The sequence below is a fragment of the Notolepis coatsorum genome (genome assembly GCF_963971535.1).
Source record: "Notolepis coatsorum genome assembly, chromosome: 16".
Taxonomy (NCBI): Eukaryota; Metazoa; Chordata; class Actinopteri; order Aulopiformes; family Paralepididae; genus Notolepis; species Notolepis coatsorum.
The window spans coordinates 19,810,291-19,826,118 of NC_140180.1; the positions used below are offsets into that span (position 1 = coordinate 19,810,291).

The window sequence follows — 15,828 nt, forward strand, 5'->3', positions numbered from 1 at the left end:
ATGTTAATTTTCATTATAAAAATTTTGTGCCCCCGAAATACAAAAAAAAGCCCCCGAAAAGCAATTAAGGGGGGCAAAAAAAGCCCTTGATTTTTTTTTTTTTTTATTTCTAACCCTGGTATGAGGGGATCTGGGATGGTACTGGGTGGTATGAGGGGATCTGGAAGAGGGCACTGGGTGGCATGAGGGGATCTGGGGGGTACTGGGTGGTATGAGGGGTTCTGGGGGGTACTGGGTGGTATGAGGGGATCTGGGGGGTATGAGGGGATCTGGGGGGTACTGGGTGGTATGAGGGGATCTGGGGGGGTACTGGGTGGTATGAGGGGTACTGGGTGGTATGAGGGGATCTGGGTAGTATGAGGGGATCTGGGGGGTGCTGGGTGATATGAGGGGATCTGGGAGGGTGCTGGGTGGTATGAGGGGATTTTATGACTCCTTGTTTGATTAAAATCCAACATATTTCCAGACACAACTTTTTCACACATTGTTGGTCTAGGCAGAGCAGTGTCCACGTTAGCCTACTGCTAATTGGCTGATGTCGGCCATCTCCCCCTCGCGTCTGCTCAGCCTACATGTGTATTTGTTATTGTTTTGCAGAGTATCGTGACAAGAAACCCACCCCAAAAAACACAGAAACCCCAAATGAAACCAAACGGAAAGTAAATTAGTATTATTCCAGGGACGACATTTCAAGACAGGCCCCAGGAATGAAGGATGCAGTGACCATAAGAGAAGGAGTCAAGCAGAGGTTCAGAAACGCCACATGTCCATGTCCCTTATGGAGGCTTACCGCTGTTTTAAGGAGGACAATCCCGACATTGTAATTGGCAAATCCAAGTTTGCTGAACTCCGGCCACCTCATGTCTGTCTCTGTTCAGAAACTCCAAGGAACATGTGTCTGTGTAGGTACCATGAAAACACTACCCTTCTCCTGGAATGTGTGCGGCGCCATGTTCCTCGCAAAGTGTTTAAGAGTTCGACAGAATTGGTCAGTTCCGTGTTTTGCAGCGCTGATGAGCCACAATGTATGCTGAACACTTGCGAGGAGTACAGAGATGCAAAACTGTTCCGGAACAGTATTGTGGACCACATACCAGATGAGGGGAAAAAACGGAAGACCACCTGGTATGCCTGGGAGACGGTCTGTGGAGTGCAAATGAAGGTCCAGAAGACTGGGGTACTAGGAGATGTACTTCGTCGTCTCACGAGCAGTGCACCACAATTTCTGAAGCACTGCTTCATAAAAAGGAAACGAAGTGCTGCATTTGAGGAGAAGAAGGCGATTGAGATTCCATGGTTCCAGGGAACAAAATAACCAAGCGCCAATGGCCTGTAGATTTAAAGGGGAACTCCACTTTTTTTGGAAATTAGCTTATTTAACATCTTCCCTGGAGTTAGACAAGAAGATGCATACCTTTTTTGTCTCTGTGCGTGCATTTTAGCTTTGGGAATAGACGCTCCGTTAGCATAGCTTAGCTTCATCACTGGAAGTGAGGCAGGACAGTAGCCTTACAGTGCCTTACAGTGTATTGCAAGGTCTGACATTGACCAAACTTGATATGCATGACCTTGGTGGGCTCTAGGTCAACTCCTGAAAAGGGGGTCAATGTCAGACTTTGCAATCAAAAGTTAGGGGGCTAATAACCCTTGCCATAATTTCAGTGCGCCCCTAACTTTTGATTGCAAGGTCTGACATTGACCCCCTTTTCAGGAGTTGACCTAGAGCCCACCAAGGGCATGCATATCAAGTTTGGTCAATGTCAGACCTTGCAATACACTGTAAGGCACTGTAAGGCTACTGTCCTGCCTCACTTCCAGTGATGAAGCTAAGCTATGCTAACGTAGCGTCTATTCCCAAAGCTAAAATGCACGCACAGAGACAAAAAAGGTATGCATCTTCTTGTCTAACTCCAGGGAAGATGTTAAATAAGCTAATTTCCAAAAAAAGTGGAGTTCCCCTTTAAGGTTTGGCGTGTAAAAATGTGAGGTCTGCCCGCCACCTGGCGTGTAGTTCATATCGATACTCTTATTTTGAAAATCCTGTGCGGGTCTCATTTCCGCCCCAAGCGCAGCTCCAGTCATATCTATCGCTCCGGCAGCTAGCAACGTTCAGGTTCATATGATACTCTTATTTTGAAAAACCCTGCAGCAACTCCGCGAGTCATATGATATCCGCCCAGTCCGTGCTTCTGAAAGCAGGGCAGCGTTAACACAGCAGTGCGCCTACACGACCCGAAATAAGACTGGTGTTTTTTTTCTTCTCACAACGGGTCAAATGCATCTACATGCTTTGCACCGTCGCCATTCCTTTATGCCCACATCGCCAGAAATGAACGTTTATGTACCATTACAATCACTACAACGTTAGCGTAAGCTAACAAGCTAATCCTGATCAGAGGCGCAGAGCCATAGAGAACAGCAGACACAGTGTGGACTGGGGGAAGGGAAATGGGGGGGCACTCTCCCCTTCCCTGTGTGTGCGTGCGTTTTTGGAAAGACGATGAAGTCACTAGTCAGGACTCAGGACAGGAGTATATTATAGTAAACTGAGGATTACTGAGGATGGACAGATAATGTTGATGATATTCAAATATAAAAAAGTTTAGAGAGGAGTGGAAGTTTGAAGACAGACTACAATATGATGCAGGGGTGGTGAGTTGAAACAGTGTGTGTGTCCCGACCCCACTTCTATGTTTCAATAAATTATTTGCATTTAAAACTATTAACGCTGACTCATTCCTTCAGTCCACTAAAAATTATGCTAATATTCCTTATGTTGTTTATGATATTAATTGAAAATAGCATATGAGAGTATTATATAGTAATAATAACACATGGCGATATACTAAAAAGCTATTTATAATTTTTGGCTGGTAAAAAATTTGCATGGCTGGTAGTTTTTTAAATCTACCAGCCAAATGGCTGCTAAGTCAAAAAGTTAAGTTTGTTCCCTGCATGGTTCTGCAAGTGGACTTTGCTGAGAACTACACGCCAGCGTACCAGGATGAGATCCAGTCTGCCCACTGGAATCGGAAGCAAATCTCCATCTTCACCTCCGTTGCCTGGTCTGACGCCGACCCCTTGTCCTATGTGGTGGTGAGTGACAGCCTGGACCACGACAAGAAGGCTGTGGCAACCTTCATGGGAAAGATTGTTGAAAACATCAGGAGGAAACATCCACACATGACACAGTTCTGCACATATTCAGTGATGGAGCTGCCTCCCAGTTCAAGAACACATTTTTGTGGGTCTTTTTTTCGTCAAGTTTCCGGGAAATGTTCCCCAACCTCCACGTTGAGTGGCACCTTTTTGCCACCAGCCATGGCAAGGGAGCCGTCGACTTGAGTAGGAGGCACGGTCAAGCGAGCAGTCAGCACAGCCGTGGTCAGCCGACAGGCGGCAGTTGTCAACACTGCTGCCGACTTCACCTGAGTCGCTGGGCAGAGGTGCCCCAAACATATCTGTTGACGAAGTATGAGGGCCGACGTTCCACTCTACTGGTTAAATTACTTACTCATGAGTAGTACGTTCGTTGATAAAGAAAAGTAATGTCCACAGCCGCTCCAGTGTAAAACGAAGATATCCAAATGGTTTATTTCTCTTCCACAGCGAAGTCTTTCTTTACAGAAGTGGTCCTAAATCTATTTTCCTAAATATTCAAGTCACTACTACAAGGTAAGAAAACTGTATTTTCCCAGTCTCCAAAATCACCGCCGACTCGACACATGAAAATTCCTCTACACTGGAAAGCCGTAAATCCACTTGCCGGCTCTTTCCCCAGCAAACCGGAAGGCTTGGCACCTTGGTTGAGAAATGCAGGCGTCAGTCTTGGTTGTTGAGTCCATCCGTTCAGTCCTGTTCAAGCTACACTGCCAGAGCGAGAGAATCGTGGGCTATAGAGACACAAATGTTCTAGAATGTTCGGTTATGATATCATACGGTGACATCACGAATGTTCCAGAACGTTCTATCATGACGGCATACTGTGACATCGCCAAGGTTCTAGAATGTTCTATGTTCTAGAATGTTTGACTATGACATCACCACAAACGTTCTAGAATGTTCAATGTACTAGAATGTTCGGCTATGCCATCATCATAAATGCTCTAGAATGCTCGACCATGACATACTGTGACATCACAAATGCTCTAGAATGTTCCATTATGACAAATACAACGGTTCAATGACTTATCTAAATCCAATCAATATTAAACATTCATATAATACAATAACCTAAATATGTAGCTTTGGCTCCTACACAAAGTGACACCTGAGGAGATCAAGAGCTTCAGTGAGAAACAGGAGCTGGAGGCAGATGTCCCCACCCTTCATGGCACACAGGGAGTGCATCACATCGAGGTTTTATCATAGGGGAATATCAAACACAAGATGTACTCCACCGCTGATACATCATACTTTCACACTTTTTTCTCCTCATCTGAATTGGCCAGACCACCTGTCTCCTCTGACAAGACCACCTCTCTCTTGTCAACAGCCGTCTAGACCCCCAGCTGTCTCGTGCACACCACCTACCATCAAGACAGGGGATTGTCTCCTCGTTGAGTTTGAGACAAACAAAACTAACAGGCAATTTGTAGGATTGGTCACCCAGCAAGACAAGACGGGGGCTGAAATTTAATAAAAAAAAAAAAAAAAAAAAAAAAAAAAACCGGGCCTGGTCTTTGCACTTCCAACCAAAGAGGACAAGTCCTGGGTCAGTTTTGATCAGATTCTTGAACATCTCAATCCTCACATGGATAATAGAGGGATATACCATTTCTCTGAACCAGTCCAGGCAGAGTGAAGTGGACTTGATTTTTATTTATTTGTTCAAGTGGGACACGGTACCAGGGTTTCCGTTAGAAAAAATTGTTGCCGGCCTCAGTGTCCGGTAGGTAGATTTCAATCTACCGGTCAAATGAGAGAAATTCCGGTCAGAGTTTATTGAGCTTAAAAACAATTGATAGGCAAAAGAATGACAACAAAACAAAAGAATGACATCAAGGCATGTAGATTTATAATATTTTGACTTAAAACTAGGCTACTTTTGCGTATAAAGCCATTATATTCCAAATAAAATAAGTCCCGAGACTCCATGCTGCTGCCGACTTTAAATCAAATAGGTGTCTGTGGGCAGTCGCCCGACAATAATAAACAGCAGTCTGTTATAATCACATTTTTATGAGCTAACGAATTCCGTTATATTGGACATTTGTATTAATTATATCAAGCGAAGAACTGAGAAATTTGGCAGAGAGAGACGGCAACATTATCGTGGGTTTGCGTGACGACTCTCTCTCCACCTCCCAACGACTTATTTGCGAGAGTATGTCGATGCAGAGCAGCAGATTCAGCTGTTATTGGCTCTTTTCTGGCTCTATCTGGGGACCGCACAGCAGCGCCCCCCCACCCAACATTGAATTGCCAATGGCTAAATTGGAGTACTGCAATGGCCGCTGTAATGGCCGCTGCTGCTCCGGCTCTGCAGCTACACATGCACTCGCAAAACCCAGCACTAAGCTCTCGCTGACAACATTATTATACCTGCTTGGTGAAGCAACGATGAAACAAATGTAATGATTGTTTCGTTCATAGCATAGGCTATTTAATTTTAGCCTATTTTAATACAATTCAAATAATCAAATTGTGCTTAGACTCAGGGAATTATTTTCACCGGACATTAAGACCGGAGAGATTAAATATGTCGGACTTCAACAGATTTTGCCGGTCAAATACCGGTAATTACCGGCTAACGGAAACGCTGCACGTTACATTAACCCTTTCACTGCTGCACTACAAAACGGTTAACCCTATCACTGCGACAATACACAGAAGGTTAACCCTTTTCACTGCCACATAACGGCAGGTTAATGACACTCAAATAAACTTACATCAGGTGTAAATGTACCCAATTATAGACATAGGCTAATTTCCATTGGTGGTCCCCCTGCCAGAAGTAGCATGGCTACATAGTGGACTGGAAAGAATCAGGTTATGGGGTAAAAACAAGCGCATTATATACAGTCATGATTAAAATAAACACAAAGTTACAGTAGGTAAAATAAAATCAGTTGGCATCTAACATAACAGCCCTAACCTGTTTTAGCCTACTCTAACTGATCCCTAGTCTAGCAGGGTTAGAGGTGTGTGCAGGTTTGGTTTAGCTCCAACCATCGTCTCAGCTGGGTTTTGAAGGGACACGTAGCCTACTCTCTCCTCATACCTCTCCCTTTAACATCATGTTTGTTGTTGATTAATGTTTGTTGTTGATTGATGATGAATTTGGATGTTTATTCAACTTTCATTTTAATGTTTTAACATGTTTGTTGTTAAGGAATTTGGATGTTAACTTGGAAATCTAATGTTGTAACATTATTGTTGTTGATGAATGAATTTGTATGTATATTTAATAACCTAATAAAATAGTGCAACATTACTTCTGGTTCACTTCCTGTTTGAGTGCAAAACCGGAAGTAGCATTTCCTGCAATTTTTTCAGACTACAACATGAATGAATCCAGACTGGTTTGACCCTCAAAATGGTCCACTGAAGTTAAACACATGTGGGTAAAGCCCTATTTTTGATAGTGTTTTTTGTCTATTTCAGATGTGTAACATCCATAACGCAAAAATGTAACATCTAGGGCTGCAACGATTAGTCGACATAATCGACGACGTCGATTATAAAAAATCGTCGACGAGAAATTGTTGCGTCGATTAGTCATTAAAAAAAAAAAAAAAAATGTGTGAGAGTGGCTTCTCAGGGTTCCAGACAACATCATAACATGATGATCCCATAGCAAATTTTGGACATTGAAAACATTGTTCCCCTGCAGGAGATGATGATCAGACTAGACACACAATACATTACACACGCACTCCTCTCACTCACACACAGCGATCAGAGTAAGACACACACATACACACTCCTCTCACTCACACACAGCGATCTGAGTAAGACACACACACATACACACTCCTCTCACTCACACACAGCGATCAGAGTAAGACACACACATTCACACTCCTCTCTCTCACACACAGCGATCAGAGTAAGACACACACACATTCACACTCCTCTCACTCACACACAGCGATCAGAGTAAGACACACACACATACACAAATTACACAGTACACACCTCTCACTCACACAGCGATCAGAGTAAGACACACACACAAATTACACAGTACACACACTCCTCTCACTCACACAGCGATCAGAGTAAGACACACACACATACACACACACACACGGACTCCTCTCACACACAGCAAACAAAAGTTATTTAAAGTACACTTCCACTTTAATTTGTATTATTTAATTTATTTATCTTGTTATGAGTGATTGCTGTATTGTTCTTCAAATACATTTTCATTTAAAGTGGCTTAAAGATCCAAATTCAAATGTTTCATGAGTCATTATTTTAATTTGCTATGGGATCATCATGTTATGATGTTGTTGTTTGGTCCTGACAAGAGTCTCAAAGTCTGGGGTGATGGTAGACAAGCAACTCTGAGGTCATGCTCAATGTCCAATCTGTTCCTCTGCTCTGTCTTCAGCTGGACCAGAGCTGAGAAGCCACTTTCACAAAGATAGGTAATTAATAAAAAAAAAAAATTGTTGTTGTTTACATTGGTTTTCGATTAGTCGACTAATCGAAAAAATAATCGGCATATTAGTCGACTACCAAATTAGTCATTAGTTGCAGCCCTAGTAACATCCATAACGGCACTTTTTTGTGATTCATTTAGTGATGCACGATATATCGGCCGCCGATATAATATCGGCCGATATGGCCATTTTTTTTACACATCGGTATCGGTCCGATATCAAGATAGGGCCGATATAAAAAAAACGAAAAGAAAACGTTTTTTTCTTCTTTTTTTTTTAAACATGTTTTGGCCTTAAATAGTTTCAAAATATCAGTAATTTCTGAAAATAAGTTACAAAAGTAAAAAGAATTATGCGTTTTGGAAAATAGCTCTTTATATGATTATCATAAAGTGTTTTCTATACAGAGATATCGACATCGGTAAATATCGGTATCGGCCAGAACAGCAATATTAATATCGGTATCGGCCACAATTTTCACATCGGTGCATAACTAGATTTATTCCTTGAGAGGAAATGCCAGGTTTTCCTGAATGTGCTTTTTGGGTACCTCAAACCCTTCCCTACGTGATAGTACACATGTTATTCTTTGAAAAAGTTTTCATCATGTGTTCAGTGAGTCCGAAAAGCTTGTCCATTTCCGTAACATCCATAACGCTGTGTATTTTGTCACCTATCAAAATCCAAAAGGTCAAAACATTTCTTACTGCAGGCTCATCTTTATCTCTAAGTGTAACTAAAATGTGTAAATTATACTTTCAATTCAAGGCCTTATTGCCTTGTCAATTTTAAGTTTCCAATGTTCTCTCTGAATGTAACATCCATAACGCTGGAATTGCCCTTAACCCCTTTGCCGGTTAACCGTCTCCCGAGTGCTACGATGCGTTGGCTCTTCCTAAAGCGCTTGTCTTGTCTGCTCTGCTGTCCTCTTTCCTCCCGGCAGTGTGGAGATCGGGGAGAGCGTGCGCGGGGAGGACGTCTACATCGTGCAGAGCGGCTGCGGGGAGATCAATGACAATCTGATGGAGCTGTTGATCATGATCAACGCCTGTAAGATCGCCTCTGCCTCCAGGGTCACAGCTGTGATCCCCTGTTTCCCCTACGCCCGTCAAGACAAGAAGGATAAGGTGGGGCTGAGGGCCATCTGTGTAGCTACTTTACCCCCCCCTTTGTGTCATTAGCCGTCCCGCATCAACACCCTGCGGCCTTCGTTTGATTGATCAGTGTGTCTGTTTCTCTTTTGTTTGGCACCGCCGACCGATTGTAGTTGGGACTTCCAACGCTGCAATCTTTTACCATTATTCTCAAATTGTATTATTGTTATCGTTAAAAAAAAAACGTCATGACTGGAATGCATAAATCTGCCCCAGAGATAAAATAACTCGGGGAGGGTGTAATTTTAACTCAATCCCGGAGGAAGTTGTTATTTTTAGAATGGAGCCCTTGGAGCGTATGGTTTGATAACGGGCTCCATGTGACTGAAAGGGGATCTTTTTCACCTCAGAGCCGAGCGCCCATCTCTGCCAAGCTGGTGGCCAACATGCTGTCCGTGTCTGGGGCCGACCACATCATCACCATGGACCTGCACGCCTCCCAGATCCAGGTGAGTGGCGCCGTCTAAGACACCGACACCAAAACACAGTCGTATCTTATTACAAAATGAAAATACTAAATACTCGTGGCAGGAAGTGTTTTAAAATGATTTATTTGGGGGAAAAGTAATTGAAGCATAAAGTGATAGTTCTGATTTTTATTTAATATTTAAGCCATATTTCTTGCTTAAATGGTAAATAAAAATGGTAAATGGTGCATTTATGTAGGGCTTATATCCAAAGCGCTTTACAATTTGTTCCTCACATTTTACGCATTCACTCACACATTCACACACTGACGGCAGAGGCGACCATGCAAGGTGCCTACCAGACGACTGCTCTACCTCCCGAGCCACTGGCACCGCCTGCTTACCAATGATGTTGTTGATCAGTGGAGTCCTTTCTCAGCACAACCCATGCTGCTCCTCATACTGGCTCTGTATGGTTAGCCACAAAGTCAATCAAATCAAATTTATTTGTAAGGCCCGACAACACACGTTAATGTCCCCATGGGCCGGACACGTCTTCTTTAAGGGGCCTTTCTCACTCACCCATTCGGTTATGTTCCATTCCGAGATCTGATGCGAACTCTCTCCCCCCTCTAGTTTGTGTACACACTCAGTCTTGGTACGCTCTGGGTTTTGTTTACGGTTTGCGTTTTGATCTTGTAAGCTTGCCGTAGGCGATGATGTCACACTCGAAAATGTAAACAGGAAGAGACACGGTGGAGACTGGATGCTGATATAAAATAAAACAAATAACCAATAAATATGAAGTTATATTTGAACCTCTGTTGTCAAGCCTTGTCAATATAACCCACCCCCTTTTCTCACGAATGGATGGTGTTGTAGAGTTCGCTTTTGAGCATTTCCCAGGGCTAACGCTAAGCTAACGGCTAACGCTAGTTAGCTTAGCCTAGTACTAGTCTAGTATAGCCACTGTAGCACTTATTTTTCTGCAAAGAACGTGCAATAAACAAAACGGATACATTCACTGTGTTCTGCCTCTCATTTGTTGATGAAACAAAACCTAACATCAACACAATTGAACACCAAAAGCGGAGTTTAGTCTCATAGGCGCTGATTTTGTTAGCGTACATGCTAACGTGAATGGAATATGCCAGTATAATAGTATAGCATTGTGGCAAACTCTAAGCTAACGGCTAACGCTAGTTAGCTTAGCCTGTTCAGCAGCTAACATTATCCCATCGCTCGTGGCAATTATACTGCATGGAGAGATCTACTGGTCGACCACGGCCGACTGGTTGGCAATGGGCACCACTGGTCTTATAGAAATAAACCGATAAATTGCCAGGCCTAATGCGAGCCAGAAGTGCTGTGCTTTGTAACGTGGCTTCATGTTTTCATCCACTGAGCTGTGAGGCTCCACACGCTTGTTTTTGGTTGAGGTCTGAACTCTCAAATTGCCCATAAATATCGTTTTTGTGGGTATTGTCCAGTTGTTGCTGTGTGGTTTTATCTGCCCAAAATTCAAGCAAGCATGAAAAGCATTACAGTAACGACGTTGTGTGTGTCACGCCCCCCGCTCCCACTGGCCAGCACCCGAGACCACCTATTTCAAGCGTCCCAGGTTCAGGGGGGGGTAATACGAATCAGCGCCGCTTCGCACCCAAAAGGGGTGTGTCCGTCTGAGTGACAACACTCCCCCCCCCGTCCCCGGGGGCGCTGATTCGACCCCGATTGGTGAGTGAGAAAGGCCCCTAAACAAGTCAAGAAGAAACATCACAATAAGTCAAGAACAAAACAAGAACACCATAAGGTCCAACATTTTTTAAATAAATTCTAAATAAATAAATGCAACACTCCCAGACATACCCCCACGCGAAGGTAAGGAAAAACTCACTAAAACCTAGCAATAGGAAAAAATGGACCAGAGGCAATGTGGAGGAGAGAAACCTTAGAAGGGCCATTCTGTTGCAGTAAAAACAGTTGGTAGGCATGCACTCATGTGTGTAGTGAAACACGGATGATTGCATGCGATAGCAACTGAACATTTTGAAAGATTAAAGATAGAGCTGATAGCGGATCTATTTGAGGCACAGGGGCGGCCTGGGGAGGGTGTAGAACTACCACATGCCTCCTCCGATACACGTGGAGTCGCCAGCCGCTTCTTTTCACCTGTCGGCGAGGAGTTTCACTGGGGGAACGTAACGTGTGCGTGCGGAGGTTCGCGCTATTTCCCCCCAGATCCCCTCCCTGCTGAACAGGCGGACCGGTCGACCAGTAGGAGTCGCCATTTACAACGACCAGGACACACACCCCACCGGCTTCCCACCCGCTAACACTGCCAATTATATTAGTAGGGACGACTGACCAAGCCGGAGGTACCACTGACAGCTGGATTCGATCCCAAAGTCTCTACGGTGATAGGCGAGTGCTTAGTCCACTGTGCTACCCAGCCTCACCCCCAATTCAGTTTTTGACCTCCAGTTGGTGGTGCTATAGTGCACAGTAGGAGAAAAGTTTGTTTAGTGTTTTTCCAGCACGCACACACAAGCACAGGGGTGACGTGAAACGCAGAGTGAGAGAGTATACGATCCTTCTCTAAATCTTAACAAGCCAACTTGCCTGCCAATCAAAGGAGGTTGGACACATTACAACTTTGCCGAAATGTAAAGTGAAACTTAACACGGATGGGATGTAAACATTGTGAGAGCAAAGAAAACTATGGACTTTGCAAAGATTACATGAGGCAGGATATTTATTCGGCTTGTAGGCTATAGAACACGGTCTATTTGGGTGGAAATTAACAAAAATGTGCCGTTTATAAGAAAAAATAATACTAACCTTTACTGTCTTTTACTAGTATGCACTCTGCTACTTAGGAATCTATCTTGCCCATATTATTACCTACTATGCTTATATGCACTCAAGTCTTAAGCACTCAAGTTCGATACTGTTTGACGAATAATGTTACTGACCCTTAGCGTCACCCATCTGTCAACGATGACAAAAAGATAGTTTTGTAGGTAGTTGTAGGACATTGACAGCACATTGTAACTTAAGCTAGCACTCAGCCTGGTTAACTAAACAAATGTTAGCTTGCTAGCTACGTTGCGTAACATACGATGTTTGATATGCTTCGATATGCTTGAACAGTGTCGGACCACGTCTTAAAACGCAGACACTGGTGATCTGAGCTATTTTCGTGACGGCAGTTGGCGAGGACGTGGGCGTGTCCAAACTTCACACGCTGTTATTATCGACGTTTGCATTTCGTCCCGTTTTTGAAGTAAATCCCTCAGCCGATTGGAACCTTCTAATCGGTTAATCACAACAAGCTGTGTAAGCTTTACACTTAGTTGAATTCATGTGTGGATCAGAATCACTCAACGTGCATTATTATTATTATTATTATGCCTGGAAAACGTTCATGATGACTCGCATTCCATAACGGTTATTGAACCTGAAATAATCGACTGCATCTCCTCGCCACTATGCGCCGTGAAGGGTCAATTCTCCAGTGAGCGGAGTAGCAACAGAACGCGCGCACATCCACAACGCCGGTGCTAGATTCACTTCCCCTATATTGTTAATCAATACACATTGATTTGACACATGTAAACACCGTATCCCAATAACGAGCTCTTATCCCGACTAAGAGAAACCCGATAATGATCGCTGGGATATATGCCCATATTTCGTTGTCTTTTTTATCAGATTAAATAAAGGTGTATTTATTAAGCAATAACACACAAGAGTGAGTGCTTTGTCTTGGTTATTGACGCCGGGTGCTGCAGTTCTATCCATGCTGCTATAGGTCTTCTCTCTCTTTAGTTCTATCCATGCTGCTATAGGTCTTCTTTCTCTTTAGTTCTATCCATGCTGCTATAGGTCTTCTCTCTCTTTAGTTCTATCCATGCTGCTATAGGTCTTCTCTCTCTTTAGTTCTATCCATGCTGCTATAGGTCTTCTCTCTCTTTAGTTCTAGCCATGCTGCCGTGTGTCTTCTCTTTAGTTCTAGGCCTAACAAAATAAATAGTTTGGTGCCTGTTGGTTGTCAGTTAAGGCCATGGTAGGTTAGGTAGGGAATTTATTTAATTTTTTCCCACGGCGACTATGGATAGGGAATTTCTTTATTTAATTTAAATGTTCACAACAACATGGATGCATGTACTCTGCCAGCATGTTTAATATCCATAATACTAAAGGTTTGACTAAGATTTTTATGAAACGTTATTGTAAAAAATATTTTTCTCATAAAATAAATTGGGTTGCACCTAAATCTGCAGGGTCGGTCGGCAACCGGAACCAAACTATTTATTTTGATGAGTCCTATCCATGCTGCTGTGTGTCTCCTCTCTGTTATATCCATGCTGTGTGTCTTCTCTCTCTTCATGCCACCGTGTGTGTCGTCTTCTCCTCACAGGGCTTCTTCGACATCCCCGTGGACAACCTGTACGCGGAGCCCGCCGTCCTAAAGTGGATCAAGGAGAACATCCCCGAATGGAAGACCTGCACCATCGTCTCGCCCGACGCTGGAGGAGCCAAGAGGTGCGTCAGCACACAGCCCCCGCTCTGCTACGTGATTCTGTTTAAATGCTGCATTTCTAGATTGGATTCTAGTTTATTAAGTCGTTGCACGAGTGCAGTGCAATGACAAGAAGTTGGCGTCTAGCCAGAGTGCAGGGTAATGGTAAAGTGCATAATAAGAGGCAGTGTAACAATATGCATTAGACTAGTAAATAATGCTAAGCTAATGTATGTACGTTATTCTGTACAGTGATACAAGTATAAATACACTAATGGTAGTAAGCCATACTAGCCAGTAGTATTAACTACTAAGAGTAGGTATGGGATATATACAGAAATAAAGTGCATACAAGGGCAGCTGAGTGGCGCAGTGGGCAAGGCGCTCGCCACTAACGCAGGAGATGCTGGTATCGAGCCCAGCTCTCTGCGTTGCTACCTGCTTGGCCGGCCGTTATACTAACACAATTGGCACTCTTAGAGGGTGGGAAAGCCGGTGGGTGGGGATTGGACGTTGTGGACAGCGACTCCTACAGGTCGGTTGGTGCGCCTGTACAGCAGAATCAGGAAGTATCGGGCCAGCGTGAGCCTCCCACGCGTTACTCCTCGCCACTGAGAGATTGCGCTGTTCAGGTGAAAAGATGCGACAGGCTGCCTCCTCGTGTACCGGAGGGGACACGTGATGCAAGGCTTGGTCCTCACTGCAGCCGACCAGTGGGAGGCATGGTCTAGCAACGTTCAAGACAGGGGAGGGAAGAATTGGATAATACGAAATTGGGATGGGAGAAAAAGTGGATAACATTTTTTTTAAATAAAGTATACAGTGTGGATATGTAAACGAGTATATATGCAGATATATATATATATATTCATGATAAATGTACTGTATATACAGTGTTATTGTCATGGACTATAGAGTAAGATAGGTAGTTATGAGTACAGTGTAAAGGCTCCCTCAGAATCAGGCGGAACGGACTCCGCAGAGGACTGCAGGGTACGTCCGCGCGAAGCTCAAAATTCTGTAACCGCGCGGACGTCCGCATCGCTCACTTGGTGTCACACAAAAGGCTGCTCGGTGTGTTGGTTGACATCGACCTGCATTAAATGTGACACCGATCTGCATTTTACTCTGAACACTGTGCCGAGAGAGAGAGAGAGAGAGAGAGAGTAGGGCAGGATCATGGTTCTATGGGTAGGATTGGTCCAGTAAGACTTTGGCAGGTAGATGGCGCTAAACTTAGTTTTACTATCGCTAATTGTTATCCATTCCAATTCATATACATTTGGACCATGTATTTTTTTCATCATCTGAAGAAACTTGAGAAGTTTGAATGGCTTTTCTAAATGAAGTGTGTAAAACTGCCAGTTTTATTTAGAAATCTTGGAAACGGAGATAAACTAGATTATTTATTTTGACATCGGTGGACGACGCCATAACAGAAAGTGTAAACGGCGCGCAAGGATTGTGGGAAATTAGTAATCTGACACGAGAAATGTATGAAATTGGTACGCGTTGGTACGCTCAACTATGAAACCTCAAACGACTGGATATGCCGCACGCGGTCCGCTCCGCTCACAGTACGCCCAACTCTGGGAGCCTTAAGGCAATTGTAGGCAGTAGAGGAGTTTATACTGTGTGTATGAGAGCGAGAGAGAGAGAGAGAGAGAGAGGGAGGCTTTCTACTGCACTTCAGTACTGGTACCACTTGAACTGCTTTAGGATGGAATGACTGGATACATGCTTTCAGTGTTGGTGGCCTCAGTGGGAATCGAACCCCAAACCCTGACCGTGTTAGTGCCATGCTCAAGATCTCCAAGCCACACAGGACTACAATGTTCAAACGAGAAACTTGCCCTTGAGCCATAGCTCAACCTTGCCATATCTCTATTGGGAATTTACTTTGGCTTCAAGCGTGTGTGTCCGTGTCCGCCTTACTTTTATCATCCCAGGGAGGAAAAGCTCATTTAGTAAATCAGCCTTCTCGATAAGAGCTGCAGAGTTCTGGAACACCATACCATCACACAGTACAAATACACTCGGGTCCTTCAAAGCATGGCTGCTAGAAAATCGGGTCTGTGACCATTAGCAAGTCACGTCGCAGTCCAGCTGCCCAACCCCCGCCCACTAGCCTG

General features: G+C 43.9%; 1 protein-coding gene across 1 annotated transcript in view; it reads left to right on the forward strand.

Annotated features, from left to right (window-relative positions):
* Window positions 1–15,828, forward strand: part of prps1b (phosphoribosyl pyrophosphate synthetase 1B) — a 35,026-nt gene that overhangs the window by 5,742 nt on the left and 13,456 nt on the right. Inside the window, exons 2-4 of the mRNA XM_084331652.1 lie at window positions 8,557–8,740; window positions 9,118–9,216; window positions 13,595–13,719. Of these exons, the coding sequence (XP_084187778.1) occupies window positions 8,557–8,740; window positions 9,118–9,216; window positions 13,595–13,719 (408 nt within the window). The remainder of the gene's footprint in view (window positions 1–8,556; window positions 8,741–9,117; window positions 9,217–13,594; window positions 13,720–15,828) is intronic.